The 17906-nt window shown below is 34.9% G+C and overlaps 6 protein-coding genes and 1 non-coding gene across 10 annotated transcripts; 4 read left to right on the forward strand and 3 right to left on the reverse strand.

Moving 5' to 3' along the window:
* Positions 1-125: 125 nt before the first annotated feature.
* Positions 126-2931, reverse strand: LOC8261896 (ATG8-interacting protein 1). The gene is made up of 3 exons (XM_002511831.4): positions 2702-2931; positions 1257-2107; positions 126-437 (listed from the first exon to the last, which is right to left on the reverse strand). The coding sequence occupies exons 2-3, from the start codon at positions 2088-2090 to the stop codon at positions 333-335; spliced, it is 939 nt and encodes a 312-aa protein (XP_002511877.1). The 5' UTR covers positions 2091-2107; positions 2702-2931; the 3' UTR covers positions 126-332.
* Positions 2932-3147: 216 nt separating this feature from the next.
* Positions 3148-5675, forward strand: LOC8261897. Its single transcript, XM_002511832.4, has 9 exons — positions 3148-3374; positions 3507-3587; positions 3670-3759; positions 3905-4071; positions 4497-4566; positions 4765-4844; positions 4991-5053; positions 5199-5275; positions 5408-5675. The coding sequence occupies exons 1-9, from the start codon at positions 3297-3299 to the stop codon at positions 5506-5508; spliced, it is 807 nt and encodes a 268-aa protein (XP_002511878.1). The 5' UTR covers positions 3148-3296; the 3' UTR covers positions 5509-5675.
* A 240-nt stretch (positions 5676-5915) lies between these two features.
* LOC8261898 lies at positions 5916-7249 on the reverse strand. The gene is made up of 3 exons (XM_002511833.3): positions 6871-7249; positions 6507-6635; positions 5916-6288 (listed from the first exon to the last, which is right to left on the reverse strand). The coding sequence occupies exons 1-3, from the start codon at positions 7198-7200 to the stop codon at positions 6112-6114; spliced, it is 636 nt and encodes a 211-aa protein (XP_002511879.1). The 5' UTR covers positions 7201-7249; the 3' UTR covers positions 5916-6111.
* Positions 7250-10422: 3173 nt separating this feature from the next.
* LOC8261899 (L-3-cyanoalanine synthase 2, mitochondrial) lies at positions 10423-13151 on the forward strand. The gene is made up of 10 exons (XM_002511834.4): positions 10423-10683; positions 11004-11113; positions 11217-11274; positions 11365-11628; positions 11760-11897; positions 11997-12048; positions 12186-12265; positions 12363-12422; positions 12711-12791; positions 12897-13151. Exons 1-10 carry the CDS (start codon positions 10558-10560, stop codon positions 12993-12995), a joined length of 1068 nt encoding a protein of 355 aa, XP_002511880.1. The 5' UTR covers positions 10423-10557; the 3' UTR covers positions 12996-13151.
* Positions 13152-13727: 576 nt separating this feature from the next.
* Positions 13728-13815, reverse strand: TRNAY-GUA. The gene is given in 2 exon segments: positions 13728-13763; positions 13779-13815. It is a non-coding gene; the product is annotated as a tRNA-Tyr (tRNA).
* Positions 13816-14346: 531 nt separating this feature from the next.
* On the forward strand, positions 14347-15497 carry LOC8289181 (rRNA 2'-O-methyltransferase fibrillarin). Its single transcript, XM_025159490.2, has 2 exons — positions 14347-14759; positions 14881-15497. The coding sequence occupies exons 1-2, from the start codon at positions 14744-14746 to the stop codon at positions 15147-15149; spliced, it is 285 nt and encodes a 94-aa protein (XP_025015258.1). The 5' UTR covers positions 14347-14743; the 3' UTR covers positions 15150-15497.
* LOC112536680 (rRNA 2'-O-methyltransferase fibrillarin 1-like) lies at positions 14892-17899 on the forward strand. Of its 4 annotated transcripts, none has more exons than XM_048379306.1 (4): positions 14892-15027; positions 15640-15816; positions 17149-17215; positions 17335-17899. In XM_048379306.1, exons 2-4 carry the CDS (start codon positions 15797-15799, stop codon positions 17539-17541), a joined length of 294 nt encoding a protein of 97 aa, XP_048235263.1. In that variant the 5' UTR covers positions 14892-15027; positions 15640-15796; the 3' UTR covers positions 17542-17899. The 4 variants fall into 4 exon arrangements, 3 of the variants coding, with proteins under 3 accessions (XP_048235263.1, XP_048235241.1, XP_048235217.1); XM_048379284.1 differs by lacking the exon at positions 14892-15027 and adding an exon at positions 15265-15364 and having other exon boundaries at positions 15611-15816; XM_048379260.1 differs by lacking the exon at positions 14892-15027 and adding an exon at positions 15265-15360.
* The last annotated feature ends 7 nt before the right edge of the window (positions 17900-17906 follow it).

Genomic DNA, 17906 nt, shown 5'->3' on the forward strand with positions numbered 1-17906 from the left:
GACTAGCTTCTATTTTAGGCGGAAGGCACATAGTGTCGGTCCCTATTCACGAAAACTTTTCCCAGAAAACGAATCAAATCTTAAATACTAATATTTAGATGCTCGGCTATGACCTACCAAACCAATCACCAAACCAATATAAAATGCCATACTAAACCATGAAACAAATATGCCACCATAATTACAAACACAACCGCCACCAACTTTTAATATGCAGCTTTGTCATCAGAAAAATAGGTCAACCACGGAGCAACATACAATAATAACCCACCCTGACAGACTCTCACTGTTCTTTTCGTCATCATCTTGGTTCTCACCCCAGGAACTCCATCTTAATTCTCACTTGAGGAACCTCCCCTGATAAATGTTCCACGTCGATGGCCCCCCACAATCACATCCTTAAGTCGTGATATAGGCCCCAGAATCCTACCAGTTTTCTGTCAAAAAAGAAATACAATTATTAGCCCAAAGTCAATAGAGAATCCCAGGCAGAGGACAAGGGCAAGCGGCATAACTATTGTCATGTAACACACTACTGTGAAACAGCATATACTATCCAACACTCTAATCTGAGGTTAGAGGGCCTTACATGGCCTTCCAACAACCAGTAATGTGAATTCTCTGCCTCTGGTAGATTTCTAATTGGTATATTACTTTCAAGCATGTATCTAATGGCAACAAAACATGAGTCAAAATCTAAATCTCCCATCCAAGCTGAGAATGATGAAAACTTCCTGAGAGCGTTTATCCAGTGAAATAATGGAGACTCCAAAGTAAGAAGATGAGCTAAAAGTCATAATTTTCATTTGATGAGAGGGAGAGGTAATGGCAATAAGAGTACAGGGCTAACTACTAATTTCTTTTGGGGGGCCTCAGCATCGTTTTGCAATCCCAGTGAGCATATAGGTTGAAGACATAAAACATCAAATTCAAGATGGTATTTCAGGTTTCTCATAAATTATAAAAGGAAGAACATGTCAACCAACTAACAGTATCAATTAATAATATAGAGTGCTGTCTAATACAATCTGTATATTGCTCCATGTCTCCATCTCTTTAACAAAAGCCATTTCATCAGTCAACATAATTAACCGCATTTGTGACTGCTTTGACAAATTGTAGAATGCAAACAGAGATTCTGAATAAATTTTAGTAACATCAAGACGGACTATTATAATTACATAAGAGCACCATATAGTACAAATAGAAAGCCTATTTACATAATGGACAAAGAAAAGGCATATGGAGAAAAATACCTCATTAATGTTGGCTTGCCACTTGAGTTGCAAAGCCCGCCACCTTTCCTGTTGCCAGCGCTGGCCAATAATTACAAGTCCCATAACAGCTGCTGCAACAAAAATGGACCATAATGCATTTGTCTCTTTAGCATGACTATACAAGGAAGCTGCCCTTCTCTTCCACCAAGCTTCACATGGAAGGTTGGATCCATCATATTTGACAGCCTTAGGGGAGTGAGAAATGTCAGTAGAGAAGTCTGATCCCTGTTCTGACTGTTCATTTGCAATAGAAATACCCAGGCTCTCCCCATATGTGTCTGATCCATCATGTTCAGTTTCACTATGGAAAGGATTAAATGCATCTGTGTTGTATATACTCTGCTCCTTCTCAATTAGACCTAACTCTTGCAAAGTTGTGCTTTCTTCAAATTCTGACCCAGATATGGCCTTTCCATCAGAAAACTGTAACCCAGGAATCTCTTCAGATACATGCAACCCCTTGAATGGCTGGTTCTCTTCATCCTTTCTGCCAAATTTATCACCTTCTTCAACACCAAGTTCAGAGACAACATTCTTCCCAACTTCTTCATTGAGAATCTCACTATTATCAGGCTCCAAGGGTAAATTCTCATGTTGGCTAGGTGGAAAGACAAAGTGACGAGAGAAGAACAAAGAAGCACGAGAAGATTCTGCTTCATCTCCATATACCTTATCCTTGTTTTCCTCATCCTTCAGTTCCACTTCTTTTGGACCAGGAGCAGCATCATATGTGGATGCCGTAAGTGAAACAACTTCCCATTCATTTCCCCGCGAGGTATTCTCCTCTACTCCTTCCTCATTATCTGCCATCATCCACGTCTTATAACTTCCTGAATTTACATTTATGTTCAACATATTAGAAAATAATGAATGCTTTAACCAAAATACACATCAACAAAAAAATTGAGCATTCTGTCCCGCCATATTGCATATTACTTCTCGACCCACGCACTTTTAATCAAGCAAAACTGCTTCAAATATGACATAAATAAAAATAAAAATAGACCAAAAGTCACAATCACGATTCATTTCTATTTATCTATTAAAAAGTAAAAACAACAATTTATCACAAAGAAGAAAAAGAAACAGCAATTACTTGAAACCTCAAGTAAAACACTTGCTTATCCTTTTACAGAAGAATTTTAGGTAAACACAGATGATCGTCATCGAAACATGATCCGATAACCTCATTCAAATTGAATGATGCAGTTAAATTAGGACTTGGAAAAGTCCATACCTCAACCAAAACCCTAATTTAATCATCATCATCAAGTAAAAGAAACATGCGTGCAGATGATAAATTATCAATCAGTAAAAAAACGAAAGGACTAATCATCAAACCATAATCAGAATAAATCAACAATTAAGATCTTTCTTTAAAAAGAAGATACATAACGACTAATTATGTTGGACAAAATACTCACAGAATCAAAATCGAAAGAGATCTACGGTGAGAAGCAGATATTGGAGATGAAGATGAGATTGATAAATTAAAATAAGAAAAATGCCTTGAGAAGCGTACAGAACGGGCTTTATACATTTATACTGGGATTTCTGGAGTAACCTGCTGAGCCGGTTGCTCTGTCGATCCAGGAATTACCCGCTATAGTGGATAAAGCGCGTCGTGTTGTGAGATAATAATAATAATATCGCATTATCTCATTTATCTGGTAACTTCCTCCCTGTCCGTACGGGAGGTAGTGGCAACCGTGGTTACCGGTTCTATAAGTTAAATAAAGTAATTAAATTGTCATTAGCGGTTGCGTTGCGTGTGAAGGTACTTGCAGTTGGGTAAATGATATTACAAATTACTTATCCACTACATACGGCGTCGTACTACTTAAATGAACGTTACAAGCTGTCGTATTTGGAAAGGCCAAGGACAAAGAGTGAAGAAGGTAGTGGTATGTATATAATAGGTGGGAGTGGCGGGTTCTGAAGAATCAATCAAGTATTATCTTTCTTTTTCTTTTCTTTTTTTTCTCTTTAGAGCTGCAAAAACAGATAGCCAGAAGAGAAATGGGGGATCTTTACGCCTTGGACTTCGATGGAGTTCTATGCGATAGCTGTGGCGAAAGCTCTCTTTCCGCTGTCAAGGTCTTTTCTCTTCTTTTTCTTCTTTTATTTTTATTTTTTATTACTAAATGGAACACGAAACTGGATTTGGATTCTTTTTATTTTAAATTTAATTGTTGTTACTTTGATGCATTAATATAACGATATAAATAGGCTGCTAAAGTCAGATGGCCCGGTTTGTTCGACGGTGTGGATTCTGCTTTGGAGGAGTGGATTGTTGACCAGATGTTCATTGTAAGCTCTTATTACCTAACCTGCTACTTGATTTAAGCTGTATGCTATCATCAATTAATGGGCTCACTTACCATTGTGACAGGTTCGACCTGTAGTGGAAACTGGATACGAAAATTTGCTACTTGTGAGGTTGCTTCTGGAGATGAGAATGCCTTCCATTCGCAAGTCCTCGGTGTGTATACATCAATCTTAGTATATTACCACCGCTCTTGCTTAAAATTTTCTGTTGGATGTCGAAGAAACTGAGATCATTTTTACCTTTGTTCTTGATATGGATAAAACTAATCCAGACATGATGTCTGTGTTTCACTTATAAGGTTGCAGAAGGACTAACAGTAGAGGGGATACTGGAAAATTGGTCCAAGCTAAAGCCTGTCATTATGGAAGAATGGGGTGAGGATAGGGATTCTTTGATACATCTCTTTGGAAAAATCAGGGATGAATGGATGGATAAGGACTTGGCAACATGGATTGCAGCTAACAGGTAATTTTATTCAATTCTCGAGGCACTTCATATTTATCTACCAAGTGGGTGATGTGTAGAACCTAACCCAAACTTATGGATCATAAAGGTACTGATTTATTGCCATCTCTATGGAACTTTCGGAGTTTCACAACTCTGCATTTAGGAGATTTTGGACATTGCACTTAGAAATAATTCAGGGGATATTTTCTCGTGAATGGAATGTTTCTACACAGCAAACATGATTTTTATGCTCTACTGAAATCAGCCTATAAGATTTTAACTTGTAAATCAACTCTTATCGTCTTTAGAGCTCAACAAGCTCCTAAAATTAGCATATCTCAAGCAATTGTGTGATACTGAATTTTATTTGCTGTACTGACCTGTGGACCTGATTGTCAGCCCTCAATTATCTGACTAGAAGATGCTTGGTGCTTCTCCTGCAGATTCTACCCAGGTGTTCCTGATGCTCTGAAATTTGCCAGCTCCAGGATATATATTGTCACCACAAAGCAGGTGTGGCGGATTATATCTTTTGCATTTTCACTTCACTCTAATAGATCTTGGAATTAGTTGTCGTGTTAGAAGCAGAACATTTTGAACGGTTTTCGAAGAGAAGAGTTCCGTTTTGCAGATACTGAAAATATTCATATTTTTTCTCTCTTCTTTATGGTATTTATCATTCATGCCGTTCTGTCATTTTCTTTGTTTCAGAGCCGGTTTGCAGACGCTTTATTACGAGAGCTCGCTGGACTAACAATTCCACCAGAAAAAATATATGGTTTGGGAACTGGGTTAGTAACTTAGAATATACTGATTAATAGGAGTTGAAAAGGCTAAAATGTTTTGTTGGTTTTTGGTTCTTTGATCCATAGTTTGCTTCCAGCAATGGAAATTTTTTTTACTTCTTTTCTGCCCTTACTTTGATTAATTTTTTCAGTCCCAAGGTGAAAGTGCTGAAGCAACTTCAAGAGAAACCAGAATACCAGGGGCTCACACTGCAGTAAGATACCTTGATGCTTGCTTCTTGAGTTGTTCAAGGATTTGAGCCCTATCAGTCTATGAATCTCTGGCAATCTTCAGGCTTCTCATTTACCTTTTCTATGGTATTTAAACTGAAAGCTAAAACTATTTCTGATAATTTTCAGTTTCGTAGAAGATCGACTTGCAACCCTAAAGAATGTCATTAAAGAGCCTGAATTGGATGGATGGAACTTGTACTTGGGTATTATTCTCTCTCTTTGAGCTCCTGTAATCCATATTGATTCTTTAGACTTTTGCTTTTTGAGTTTCAAGAGAAGGTATGCATACTGTATATGCATTCAATTTGTTTGCTAAGCTTGATTAGCTGGATCAGGGGATTGGGGTTACAACACTCAGAAAGAGAGAGAAGAAGCTGCTAGCATTCCCAGGATTCGCCTGCTCCAGCTCTCTGACTTTAGTAAGAAGCTGAAATAGTCCTTGATTCACTTTATATGTAAGATTAGCTAATTCATTTGCATATGCAAATGGCACTATTTTTGTCATACATTTGTTGGAGTTTGGGTAATATCTGTTAACCCGAAACTACTCCTTAATTGAAAATGCATCTCAGTCGTAATAAATTGGCTACCCATTCATTTAAATCAGTGTATAACTGAGCGGTTTAGCTAGAGTCAAATTGCAAGTGTTAGATAACCAAATTAGAGCAATTTACTATGTGGGATTCACAAGGAACAGACTTGTACTACTAGAACAACATTGTTAACTTGACGGGTTTCAAATCCTTGTGTCTAGGGGAGGCACGATCGTGCATGTTTCTGCAAGACATATCTGACGGTAGTAGGAGCATACCATGCATTAATGCTTGGTAAAAGATAAAGCGGTAAGCTGAACTAGGATTATATATAACAACAGAATCAGATAAGAGATCAATGAGATCAGAGGCTACAACGTTAACTGGGAAGAAGTGGAGGGTTTAAGGTTATGGGTCACAATCAAAACAAGGTCAAATGTACAATGACTTACTGTTATGATTTTTATGTCTAGTAACTAGTTGAATGTTGGGAGGTTCCCAATAAACTACAATTCGTCTTTTGGATGCTCATCATCCTTTGAAGGAGAAGTACCATCTGCTTTGTCCTTACTCCGAAGCTTGTTGATAACTTCATCTAAAGGAGGGTCTCCAGGCCTTCGAAAAATTTGATCCCCAATCTTGATCTCATAAGCCTCTGGTTCGCTTAAGATGAACTCCTTCAACTGGATAAGAGGAGGAATTTAGATGGTCAAGTTCAACAATACACTAAAGAGAGTGTTTTTTAAGAAAAACGCAAGTTCCCTTACTCAAAAAACTAAAAAATATGAAAAGATCAAATGAGGTTCATGAAAAATAAAGATTTAAAAGTTTTGAAATGAAATAATTCAATTACTAAATAGTGAACCATTTTAAGCTGGGCAGGGTCTAAAATTGATCTCACCTCCATCGCTTGTTGACCTTTTTCCATGGTGAACATAATTGTGCTTGTATCAACACCATTAAACTTCACCTCAACCGCTCCAGTTCTTAGTACTTTTGTCCATTTCATAGCAGTCTCAGCCACCATATCCTGAAAAAGAAAAAGAAAAAAAAAAAACATAAAATGTTACAAAATCTAAAATAACAGGTAAAGCATTATTGCAAAACTAGTAAAAATAAACAAGATTATGAAACGGGCTCAAAGAAGCGACCATCTTTCATAGACCAACAGAATAACTACCAAAATAAGATATCAACATATGCAAACAAACAGTAATGCGCTTCAAAATCAACTAATATCAAAGAATAGAAAAAATTGCAATTACCGGAGTCCTGCGCACACCCAAACGGAGCTTAACAAATCCAAAAACCGGACCGAAATGCTGCTGCTTCATCATCAACTCCTGTATCTGAGAAATGTCCATGTGGGTTAAATCGGAGGGAGGTGGATCAAATTCATCGGAAGAAGGAGCTGTTGGTGTTTTGCCCCATTGTTTCCATGCCTCGTCCTCCTCATCGTCGATCACGTCGTCTAGATCGTCGGTGATGTGGATTTTCCGCTTCCCTCCCTCGGCAAAGCGAAAAATTTGTCCGTTAAGAGAAAAGAAGACGATTAAAGGAAGAAGAATGAGAATGGTAATGTTAGTGTCTCTCATGCTTAATGTGTGAATATTCAGCAAACCTACTCCCCCGACTCGATGCGTTTGTGTATACATATATAGGTTTTGCTTTGAATGGATATGAGTTAATCAGCGAACTTGGGCCCGGGTACAGCGAAGGGCTTTGCAGTTTTAGCACTGGCCTACTTCATTTCTTTTCTTTCTTTCTTTCCTGATTTTTATTCACTAAGGATAATGGTTAGTTTTATAACAAGTTGTTTTAATATCCAACAATAATTATCATTTTTTTTACTTTAATTTCTAGTATAATCTAGTTTTAAAATTTTAAAAATTTTAAATTAATTTATATTTAGAAGAATATTATTAAATTATTAGAATAAAATTTATAACTAGACACATTATTTTTATTAGGAACTAAAATTAAAATAAAAAGTTGAATTTTAATTGTTGCATTAATGTACTTAGACTTAGAGTTGGAGTTGGACACCCACTACTAGCTTAATTAAACTCATATATTATTCCAATACATATTTGCTATCATTGATAATTTCTTCTTTCTTTTCCTTTCCTTGGATCAAAAAAAGTGACAGGAAAACACACTCTCAACTCTCTTTCTTTTATTAGCTAACATAAAAAAATAAAATAAGAAACATCTAAAACAGGGTTTGCAGAGTGAGCTCCAATTTATTAAAAGTAATATTCTGTTAACGCTGATAGAAAAATCAGCTCCAATAACCAAATACAAGAAAAGCCTGAAAGGGGGATATTAGTCCTCAGCTGCGAATATTACACCTGGCAATTTGATCAATCCGTTGCCTCTACTAAATAAGTATTCCATGAAAGCCAGCAATTTGATTCCATGAATACACTTTACCTAATCACTGCATTCACTCTTTTAGATAACTAACAAATAAAATACGATACAAAAATATCATATTTTTAATCAAAATCAATAGACAAAATGCTAGAGTATAATTAATACTATATAAAAAGCAATTTATCTCTTATTTAAGTTATTTATCTATTAGATCTAAAAAATATAAAAGTGGATTTTTAAATATAAAATAATTATCTATTAAGAGTATAAATATAATAAAAACTTGAATTATTATCTGTCTTGCGAGTCTAAGTCTTCTTCCGGTAAATCATTTTCCAGTCAAATGTAAGGAGTAGTGGTAAATTGTAATAATCATTTTTTTATCTTTCAATGATTATTACAATTTAAAAGTATTTATAATCTTATTTTTGTCTCCACAAAGAAAAAAAATAGATTTTAAATTCATCAATTATCTTATTTGGTATTATCTCCTTTTATAATCTTTTCCTCCTATTTTTTTCCTATTGTTGTCAAATACATGGATTTGACAATTGGCATCTCATTATGCCTCCCCAAATGCCATGTGTGTGGCCCCTGTACTTTCCCAACTTTAATCATTTTGCCCTCTTTATGTCTTTATTTATTTATTTCGGTTTTTGGTACTGAATTAACATTGGTGAAGACAACAGACAAACTTAAAAGAAACCATCTCTCTGTCTTGTGAGTTTTCTTTCCAAGATATTCTGTTTAAACCCATTTTCATGAGTAGATTTGAAGTCCCAAGCTTTCGTTGGTTGGCGCCATGTACTCGTATATAAGTATCTTTTCCTAACCATATACTCATGTTGGAGATTGGCAATAAGTTTCAACTCATTCATGGATTCCTCTAGTCCTTGCCTTTTGATGGCTGTTTCTTGATAAAAGAATGTAATCAAAAGCAAATTAGTTACCTTCAGAAACACAAAAGAAAAGTTTGGAAACAAAGCCCATTTGACTAGTTTCCATTAATGAAGGAAAAAGGAAATAGGTTGATATGTGGTGCCTGCAATTGCAATTTAGAAGCGCAAATCGGTTCTGAATTGAATTGAACATTGACAGCGACATAGCTTCATTTGATAATCTCCACTTTCAGATCTTAACCAACTACTTGGATAAGGAATTGCAAATGAATCTCTTTCTTATTTCTGCCTTTCTTTCCCATGACGACTAGCAACTTATCAAATTTGCTCCCAACCCGGAGGAAAAGGCTTCTTGATATTAAAGAGGAAGAAGAAAGAAAAGAAAAATCATAATAAGCATAAATCAACTTATACAAACAAAAAGGAAAAAAATAAAAAATACCTGATTAAAAAAAATTATTTATTCTTTCTATATATTTACCAATTATAATATCCGGTCAGCATTTTCTTAACCTATCACTCACTACAGAGAGTATATTTACATGCATTTTAGGGTTTAGACGAGCTTGAATGATTATATAATTTCTATTAAAATTAAAAAGATAAAATGACCGGTCATTATATATTATATATATATATAAATATATTATTTATTTATTTATATTTTTTATTTATCAATTTCTCACTAAATTAAATATCTAGCTGAATACTTTGTGAAAGAAAGAGGACTCCCATAAACATTTTTTCTCTCAAATATCCATATAGTTTTTTTTTTATCAGAAACAATTTTTTTTTTTTAATTTAGAAAAATAAAAAAAGAAAAGATCAACTGTAACAATGTTTGCCGGAATATTTATAAAGTTATAGTTAGCTTGATTCTATCTCAACACTAATCTTAAAATTTAATAATAGAAGAGATAGAATCAAAATATAACCCAAATAGTGTTATAGAAAAAATAAATACCTCAAACACTATGTAATCAAACTCAAATGTTTAAATTTTAGTGAAAGAAGTTGTTGCCATTAGAACTTGAGAAATGAGTAGGGCCTGAGCCACAATATTGTGTGAGACATATTTTAATCGCCTTCACATTGAGGAATTGGTTATAGCTTAGGTAGTTACCTTCTCAACTTCATTTTCAGCCGCTCCAACTTGCCCTTTGCTGAGGACCCATTGGGAGGGTTGAACAAAAAACAAAAGAAAACTAAAACCTTTTTTTTTTTTTTTAAATTTCTCTCACATTGATAAATATTTTACATCTAAGGTTAAGATTAAATCCTAGAAAAAAAGGTTAAGCTTAGTAAATATCATAATGTGTCATCAAAGAGTTTCTAGATAAATTCTTTTCAAAAATATTTTATTTAACAGTATAAATTATAATTAGAAAAGAATATATAATATATAGAATTTTATATATTAATATTAAATAATTTACTCATATTTTATCTTTTAAAACTACACTAAGTGGAGGAATCCACCAAATTAGAGCGCAGACGGCTGCTCCTCCCTCAATTATTGTCTTGTCTTTTTTACTCAAGAATGATAACGTTATTTAAAGGACATCCTACCACTACCTTGTTACGCATTTGTGACTCTGTGTCTGTCATCCACTGCTAGGCTTTTTGTATAGCGTGTCACTCTGGGTGTGAGAAAGAGGATCTCTTACTTCGCCATTAATGGCTGCTTTAAGGAGCTTCTTGAAGAAAAGATCTTTAACATGCAACAGTCTTGCTTCCTTCTCCACCGAGGCTGCTCTTGCCAAGAACCTTCCTGCCACTAAGATCAAGACTGAAGTTGCTCAAGTAACTGCCTCCTTCTTTCCCTTCATCATTTCTCTACTTCAATCCAACCCTTTTCTCTATCCTGTCTTTCTTGTTGTCCTCTTTATTGTTCTTATTTGGGTATCCTTTTAATTTTTATCATTTCAGACGAAGCTATACTTTTGCATCATAACAAGCAAACCTGCTTCTTGATTTTGCAAATAAACTAAATTGGATTTTGCCTTAACCCGTTTGCATGCAGAAATTATTATTTTCTTTAATTTGTTGAAGAACTCTGCTGGAATCTTCTTGTTACAGATTTCCTTGAATCTTATGTTCTTCTTCTGTTTTCTATGTCTCAGCTTATCGGGAAAACTCCCATTGTGTATCTTAATAAAGTGACTGAAGGATGTGGAGGTTATGTAGCTGTCAAGCAAGAAATGTTTCAACCAACTTCCAGCATCAAAGACAGGTACTAACTTGGTTATAAATTGCCTTCCTTTTTGTAGAATTCAAACTATTTCTATAGTTAAAATCATCTGATAAAAATGATAAAAAAAAATTCCTTGGTATAGACCAGCATTTGCAATGATCACTGATGCAGAACAGAAGAATTTAATCTCTCCTGGGAAGGTTGGCCCAAAATATTTTCTTTCAAATCCTCCAGATTTGTCTTTAAGAAACTCCTTTGTTTCTCTGACCCTGGTTTTATTGTTTTCTTAGACAACTTTGATAGAGCCAACATCTGGTAATATGGGGATTAGCATGGCATTTATGGCAGCCATGAAAGGGTACAAGATGGTTCTAACTATGCCCTCTTACACAAGCTTGGAGAGAAGGGTGTGTATGAGAGCATTTGGAGCTGACCTTATTCTCACTGATCCCACCAAAGGAATGGGTGGAACAGTTAAAAAGGCCTATGAACTTCTGGAATCGACACCAGATGCTTTCATGCTGCAACAATTCTCAAATCCTGCCAATACTAAGGTACATGATCCATTTTATCCCTTAATTTTTAACGCAAATTAGCATTAATCAGACTATGATAGATCTAATTAGAAAAATGATCGTTGCAAAAGATTTAAATTGCTATCTGACCTTTAGGTGAAAAAATACAGATTCATTTTGAAACTACAGGTCCTGAAATATGGGAGGATACACTTGGTCAAGTTGACATCTTTGTTATGGGAATAGGCAGTGGAGGAACAGTATCTGGAGTTGGGCAGTACCTTAAATCAAAAAATCCTAATGTCAAGGTATTTTTTTTATTGATTTCTCTGCAATACTATCATGGCCTGGTAGATATAGGGTTTTATTTGTTACATAATGTTGAAAATTGGTTTCTATTATGGTAGATATATGGAGTGGAGCCTGCTGAAAGTAATGTCCTGAATGGTGGAAAACCAGGTAAGAATTTATTCTATATGTATATACAATGTTCCTTGTTTTGAATTCCCTAAGCTTATGTTAAGGCATTACTATTCCTATTAATGATTGGACACTTGGAGAATTTACTGTGTTTGATGATGTGTTCATTGAAATAGGTCCTCATCAAATTACTGGAAATGGGGTTGGATTTAAACCAGACATCTTGGACATGGATTTAATGGAAAAAGTTCTTGAGGTAAGTATTAACCAAAAAAAAAAAAAATGCTTAAAAGGATTTTTTTGGTGTTTGAAATCTAACATACCAAACTGACTATGAAATGCTTAAATGGCAGGTTAGTAGTGAGGATGCAGTAAATATGGCTCGGAGATTGGCACTGGAAGAGGGGCTTATGGTAATAATATCTGGTTGTGCTCAGTTCTTGAAATTACTTATTGTTAAGTGAGCTGAGCAGGCCAATGCTATGTGCTCTTTTTGGGCTTCTCTTTTGAGAAACACCTATGACACTTGGTTAAATACAGTCTACGTAAAATTAGGATGTGAATTGCAATTCTACGAGCTTCAGCTTAAGTTTTTTAATTCTCGACCTTATAGTTATCCATGCTTGAATCTGGTTTAAAGAAACGAGAAGTGGAAAGCTCTTCGTTGCTGCCTTAATATTGTTTCAATATTCTGGTTGTAGGTGGGAATATCATCAGGAGCCAACACAGTTGCCGCACTTAGACTTGCTAGAATGCCAGAAAACAAAGGCAAACTCATTGTGGTAAGAACAACATATACCCCAATTCTTTTAAACTGTGAAACTAAATTATTCAAGTTTCTTTCTTAAAGTCGACAACGGCCAATGATTTGCTGTTCTGATTTTCAGACTGTTCATCCAAGTTTCGGGGAACGATATCTGTCATCTGTTCTGTTCCAAGAACTGAGGCAAGAAGCTGAGAACATGCAACCAGTTTCAGTAGACTAATGCTGTCGAATGGACAGTTCAATAAAATTGTTAAATCTTTATTGTGCAACCATCATTATACTTGGTAACTCTGTTATGCGAAATCATGTCTCTCGAGCTTTTTCATTTTCTATTTTTCTTTTAAATCTAATAAGAAGCCTTATGTTTTGGCATCAATTCTCTCTTCTCCAAGATATCTGTAACAAACTGGCCAAGCACAGTAATCACAAACATATGAAAGAAGGTATTAATACCTTATCCTAGAGAAGGAATATTTCCATGCTGTCCTATTTTTGGACCATTTCTGCCATGAATTCCACTAGTTTTTTGAAATTCTGCTTGAGCTTTCAGCTTCAGCTACTCATATCTCAACCTTGTCCTGATTAACATTTCTGTTCCTAGTTTATTAAAATTATAAAGCTGAAAACCCAAATTGTAGTTACTATGTTGTCCAATGGAATGCCATGAGTAAGATGTTTATTTTTATATTTCAATCCAGTGACTGAATTGCTGATAGGAAAACATTCTTTACACATTCATCTTTATTTTCAAATGCAAGTGAAATCTTAAGATCATACTGGAAATTTTTTTATTAAAAACTCAGAATTTGTTTATATTTTTATTTGCGAAAATTAAGGGTAAGGTTTGTCGATTTCTTGCGTGTTTGATTGCACACGTCAAAAGCGTGAATATATTAGAAGGAAAAAAACAGAAAAGCTTTTTATAAAAATAAAAAATAAAAAATAAAAAAATTCCGACCTGCCGGATTCGAACCAGCGACCTAAGGATGACGGTTATTATCAACTACAGTCCTCCGCTCTACCAACTGAGCTAAGGTCGGTTGCTTAGACATACTTACAATTGGTTAAATATAAGGGTAAATTCCCCTATTCCTAGCTCTTAAATTTTTTCGCAAATCATCATTTGAGACTCTTGGCTAACAATGTCGTTAGTCAAGGGTTTATAGAGCTTTATGAGAAAAGAAGTTATAACGAGATCAAATTTTATCTCTTTTATTACTTTACTAAATCTGTCATCTCTTTTCTGTCTCCTTTTAATTTTCTTTTCCAAAACCTTAATTTGCTACACCCACCCATCCATTTTGTTATAGTTGATGCTTTAAAAGTTAAGAGATAATTTCGCATATGGAAATTTTAGGGAAGACATGTAACTGCGCGTTTACTGAAACTATTAACTATCAACCATGTTACTAAATCATTTCTATATTGAGCAAAATTTCAAAAGGACAGTTAAAGAAGAGCATTCCAGTATAAGAAGAGAGAAAGAAAGTTCTCATCGGCAACTCACTGAGTTGTTGTAAGAGAGAAATTAATTTATTTTTCATTAAATTGTCATTTTCTTTTTTAAACTCGTGCGATCCAAGCACAAGCCGATCCGAATGCTAGTTAGGGACTTGGATGCTCTAAAATCAAAAGTTGAGAAGTAGAATTGAAAAAATATCTAAAATCCGGGATCCAATTATGCATTTAGCCTAAAACTAACACCCTATACTTTATCTGTTCTGAACGGACTCGAGCAATATTTGTTAGACGTGTTGTACTTCAAAAGAACCGATTCGTGGATCACGCAACTTTTGCCCGAACTGTCATGAAAACCCTAAACCCTAATAATTCCTCAACATCAATCTACCTATAAAAAGAAACCTCTCTTTATCTCCTCTCCTCTCCTCTTCTCACCTTAAAGCTCAGTCTGCATTTTCTGCCATTCACAAATACAGGAAAAGAAAAAAAGAAAAGAAGCTCAAGGACATGAGACCTCCAAGAGGTTAACAACCTCTCTCTCCTTTTCTTTTTAATTGTTTCCTTGTTTTTATTCTGTGTTGATAGTATTTTGTTCTTTTACTATCTTGGTAACCTAACATGCATGATACTTGTCTTTATTTTAGGACGCGGTCGTAGTGGAGCTTTTGGAAGCAGAGGGCGAGGTGTTGGTGATGGTGGAAGAGGTCGTGGCGGCGGGGGAAAAGGTCATGGTGGTCACCACGGTGGAGGAGACAGGGGAAACAATGGCGGTGGAGGAATGAGAGGTCCAAGTAAGGTGGTGATAGTTCCACATAGGTATGAAGGTGGTTTTATTTCTAAGGGTAAAGATGATGCTCTTCTTATGAAGAGTATGGTCCCTGGTGAATCTGTTTACAGCGAAAAGCGCATCTGATATATTTTTCATTTTTTTATTAAGGATCTTTATCATTATCATTATCTTTAACAGTGATTATGATTATCTTAAAAATAAAATAGATGCTTAATTAACTTAACCCTAACCATTTCAGAATGAAGATAACAGCAAAGTGGAATACAGAGTGTTGAATCCATTCCGTTCAAAATTGCATACTGCAATTTGGGCTGGTCTTGATTACATCTGGATTGTCAGTATCTTTCTTGGATAATGTTTATGTTTTTGTTTTCGTTAAAAGTAGTTATATGATACCATATTTGTGTATTGGTATTGTACTTTTTAAGGCACCAGGTACTCGAGTTCTATACCTTGGAACTGCTTCAGGAACCTATATCTCACATGTTTCTTATATTGTTGGACCTGTGAATAGGGTCTTTTCTTAATTAAAAATGATTAGGATTTTGGTTAAAGTATAGGTTTCTTTACTAAATTGTTATTAGCTGGAATGATCCTGTCTTTCTCCTGTTAGACGGGAGTGGTATATGCAGTGGAATTTTCTCATAGAAGTGGGAGGGACTTGCTGGACATGGCCAAAAAGAGAACTAATATTATCCATATCATTGAGGATGCTAGACATCCATCTAAGTACAGAATGTTGGTTGGCATGGTAGATATCATATTCTCAGATGTTGCTGAGCCTGCTCAGGTTTGCTCTTCACAATTCTTTTTATTGTTGTTATCTCATGGTCATGTATATGGATGAATGCCAATTGCCCAATTGAATTTCCCATTTCTCCAAAGGTTTGGCAATCTCTCAACTAAGTAAGAGGAAAAAAGTCTTACGTTGCTTGCTTTTGATGAATTTTAACCTTTAAAACACTACCGGTGTTTCTCATCATTCATATGATGATTTACTCAGTAATCCAAGTGATGGAGTGCTGAGCTTCTGATGCAGTGTTTCTCTTACACTATACATATAAATTGAGTTGTAATAAATTTAATTTTCTATGTAAGAAATGATAACCCTTTTTAGTAGTCAAATAAGATGAAAATTTATTCCTATTCTATTCTCTTCATTTTTTTCTTAATTTAAGCTATATGTTTTGTTGAAATCTATTAAATAATTTATTTTATTTTAAAAAATAAAATAGAAGATAAAATAAAAATAATAAAATTGAAAGATATATATATATTTTTATATATTTTTTAAAATAAATTGACTTACTAATATAAAATTTATTCAAAAAATCTATCAATTTTTTTATTATTTATTTTAGTTATAATTAATTTTATAAATCTCGTTATATTTATTATGCATTTCATAAATTTTATGATTTTAATAGAACACAATATTAATGTTAATTCATGCATAGTGTTACATCCTTTTTCAATTTTCTTTCCTCCAAAAGATTTGAAGGGGAATGTTTAGAAATTCTTTTTTTGGCAGAGACGGGTTTGGTGTTTTGATTGAACCGACGTGCTGACAAATGTCTGTCTCACGCACAGTACACTAAAGCAAAACTACTACGTAATAGAAGTACACTGTTGAAGGTCACCCATGTTATGTTTTCTTCTTTTCTTTTATATGAATTTCAATCACGAGGCATAACAACGTTTGCTTACGCAGATGCAGTTTCTGTTGATTCTTTATTTATATACTAAATAAATAGCATGTTGTTATCGGGGACCTTTATTATGATACTCTGTTCTGTTCGTGAATCTGGTAGAATTAGTCCACTTCCTAAGTATTGTGGAGGTCTGCAATTGATTTCTCCAATCGACTAATGTCAAATTGATCTTAGTTCACATATAACTTAAAGTTAGAGCCTTGATTGGATAAAGTGTAGTACAAAATTTGTTTTCTTAACCACGAGAAAACCTTCAGGTAAGTTTCTTCCTGCAGTGGAGTGGTGGGTCACCATTGTCGTGGACTTAGAAATCTCATATTCACAGAAGATGCGAGGACACGTGTATTAGGGCAATGGATATTCATTTGTCACTAGACCCTTTTTACTATTTTTTTTCCTCTTGTTTGCAGCAAGAGTTTTGGCTCTGAATGCAGCTTATTTCCTGAAATTGAGAGGCCATTTGTTCTATCGATTAAGGTTTGTTTTTTTATACTCTCATTATTCGTCTATTATTGATTAATTTCTTCAGCTAGTTCGAGCCTTATGAAGGATAAAAGATGCTCTCTGGCAACTTTTTATTTTTTTGTCCCGGATAGTCACTAATTTCCCCCCGTATCCCTTTCCGGGCAAATTGCATCGACTCCACCAAGGATGCTAAAGCTGTTTATGCTAAGGAAGTGGACAAGTTGAAGGCGGATCTGTTCAAGCCTATGGAGATGGTAGAACTGTCCCATTTTGGGCGAGACCATGCATGCGCTGTTTGTGGTTACCGGATGCCAAAGGAACAGAAGACAAATGCCTAATTCCCATAATGATGTTTCACCAATTGGAGCCCCAAAAAAATGATACAGATTTTCCCTTTTGATACGAACAGTAATTTATACATTTGAAGGCATCAGTTCAAAGTTGGTAACATTTGGATATGCTCTGCCCTTTCCAGCGAGTAGGTGTCTTTGTGCTTCTCTCTGCCTTGCTGTTGTTACTAGTTTTGAAAAGGACAGATTGCTACGACTTATATTTATCTTACAAAGAGCTGGGCATTAGGACTCCACTTTTTCTTGGTTGCATTCATTAGGATTCTCTTTTAATTGACATGCCTGCTATTTTAATGGCTTCGCCTAATGAGACAAATTATGAGTGATAGTCAATCTTGGGATTCCACCTGTTT

This window comes from Ricinus communis, chromosome 1 (assembly GCF_019578655.1).
Source record: "Ricinus communis isolate WT05 ecotype wild-type chromosome 1, ASM1957865v1, whole genome shotgun sequence".
In the NCBI taxonomy this organism is placed as follows: Eukaryota; Viridiplantae; Streptophyta; class Magnoliopsida; order Malpighiales; family Euphorbiaceae; genus Ricinus; species Ricinus communis.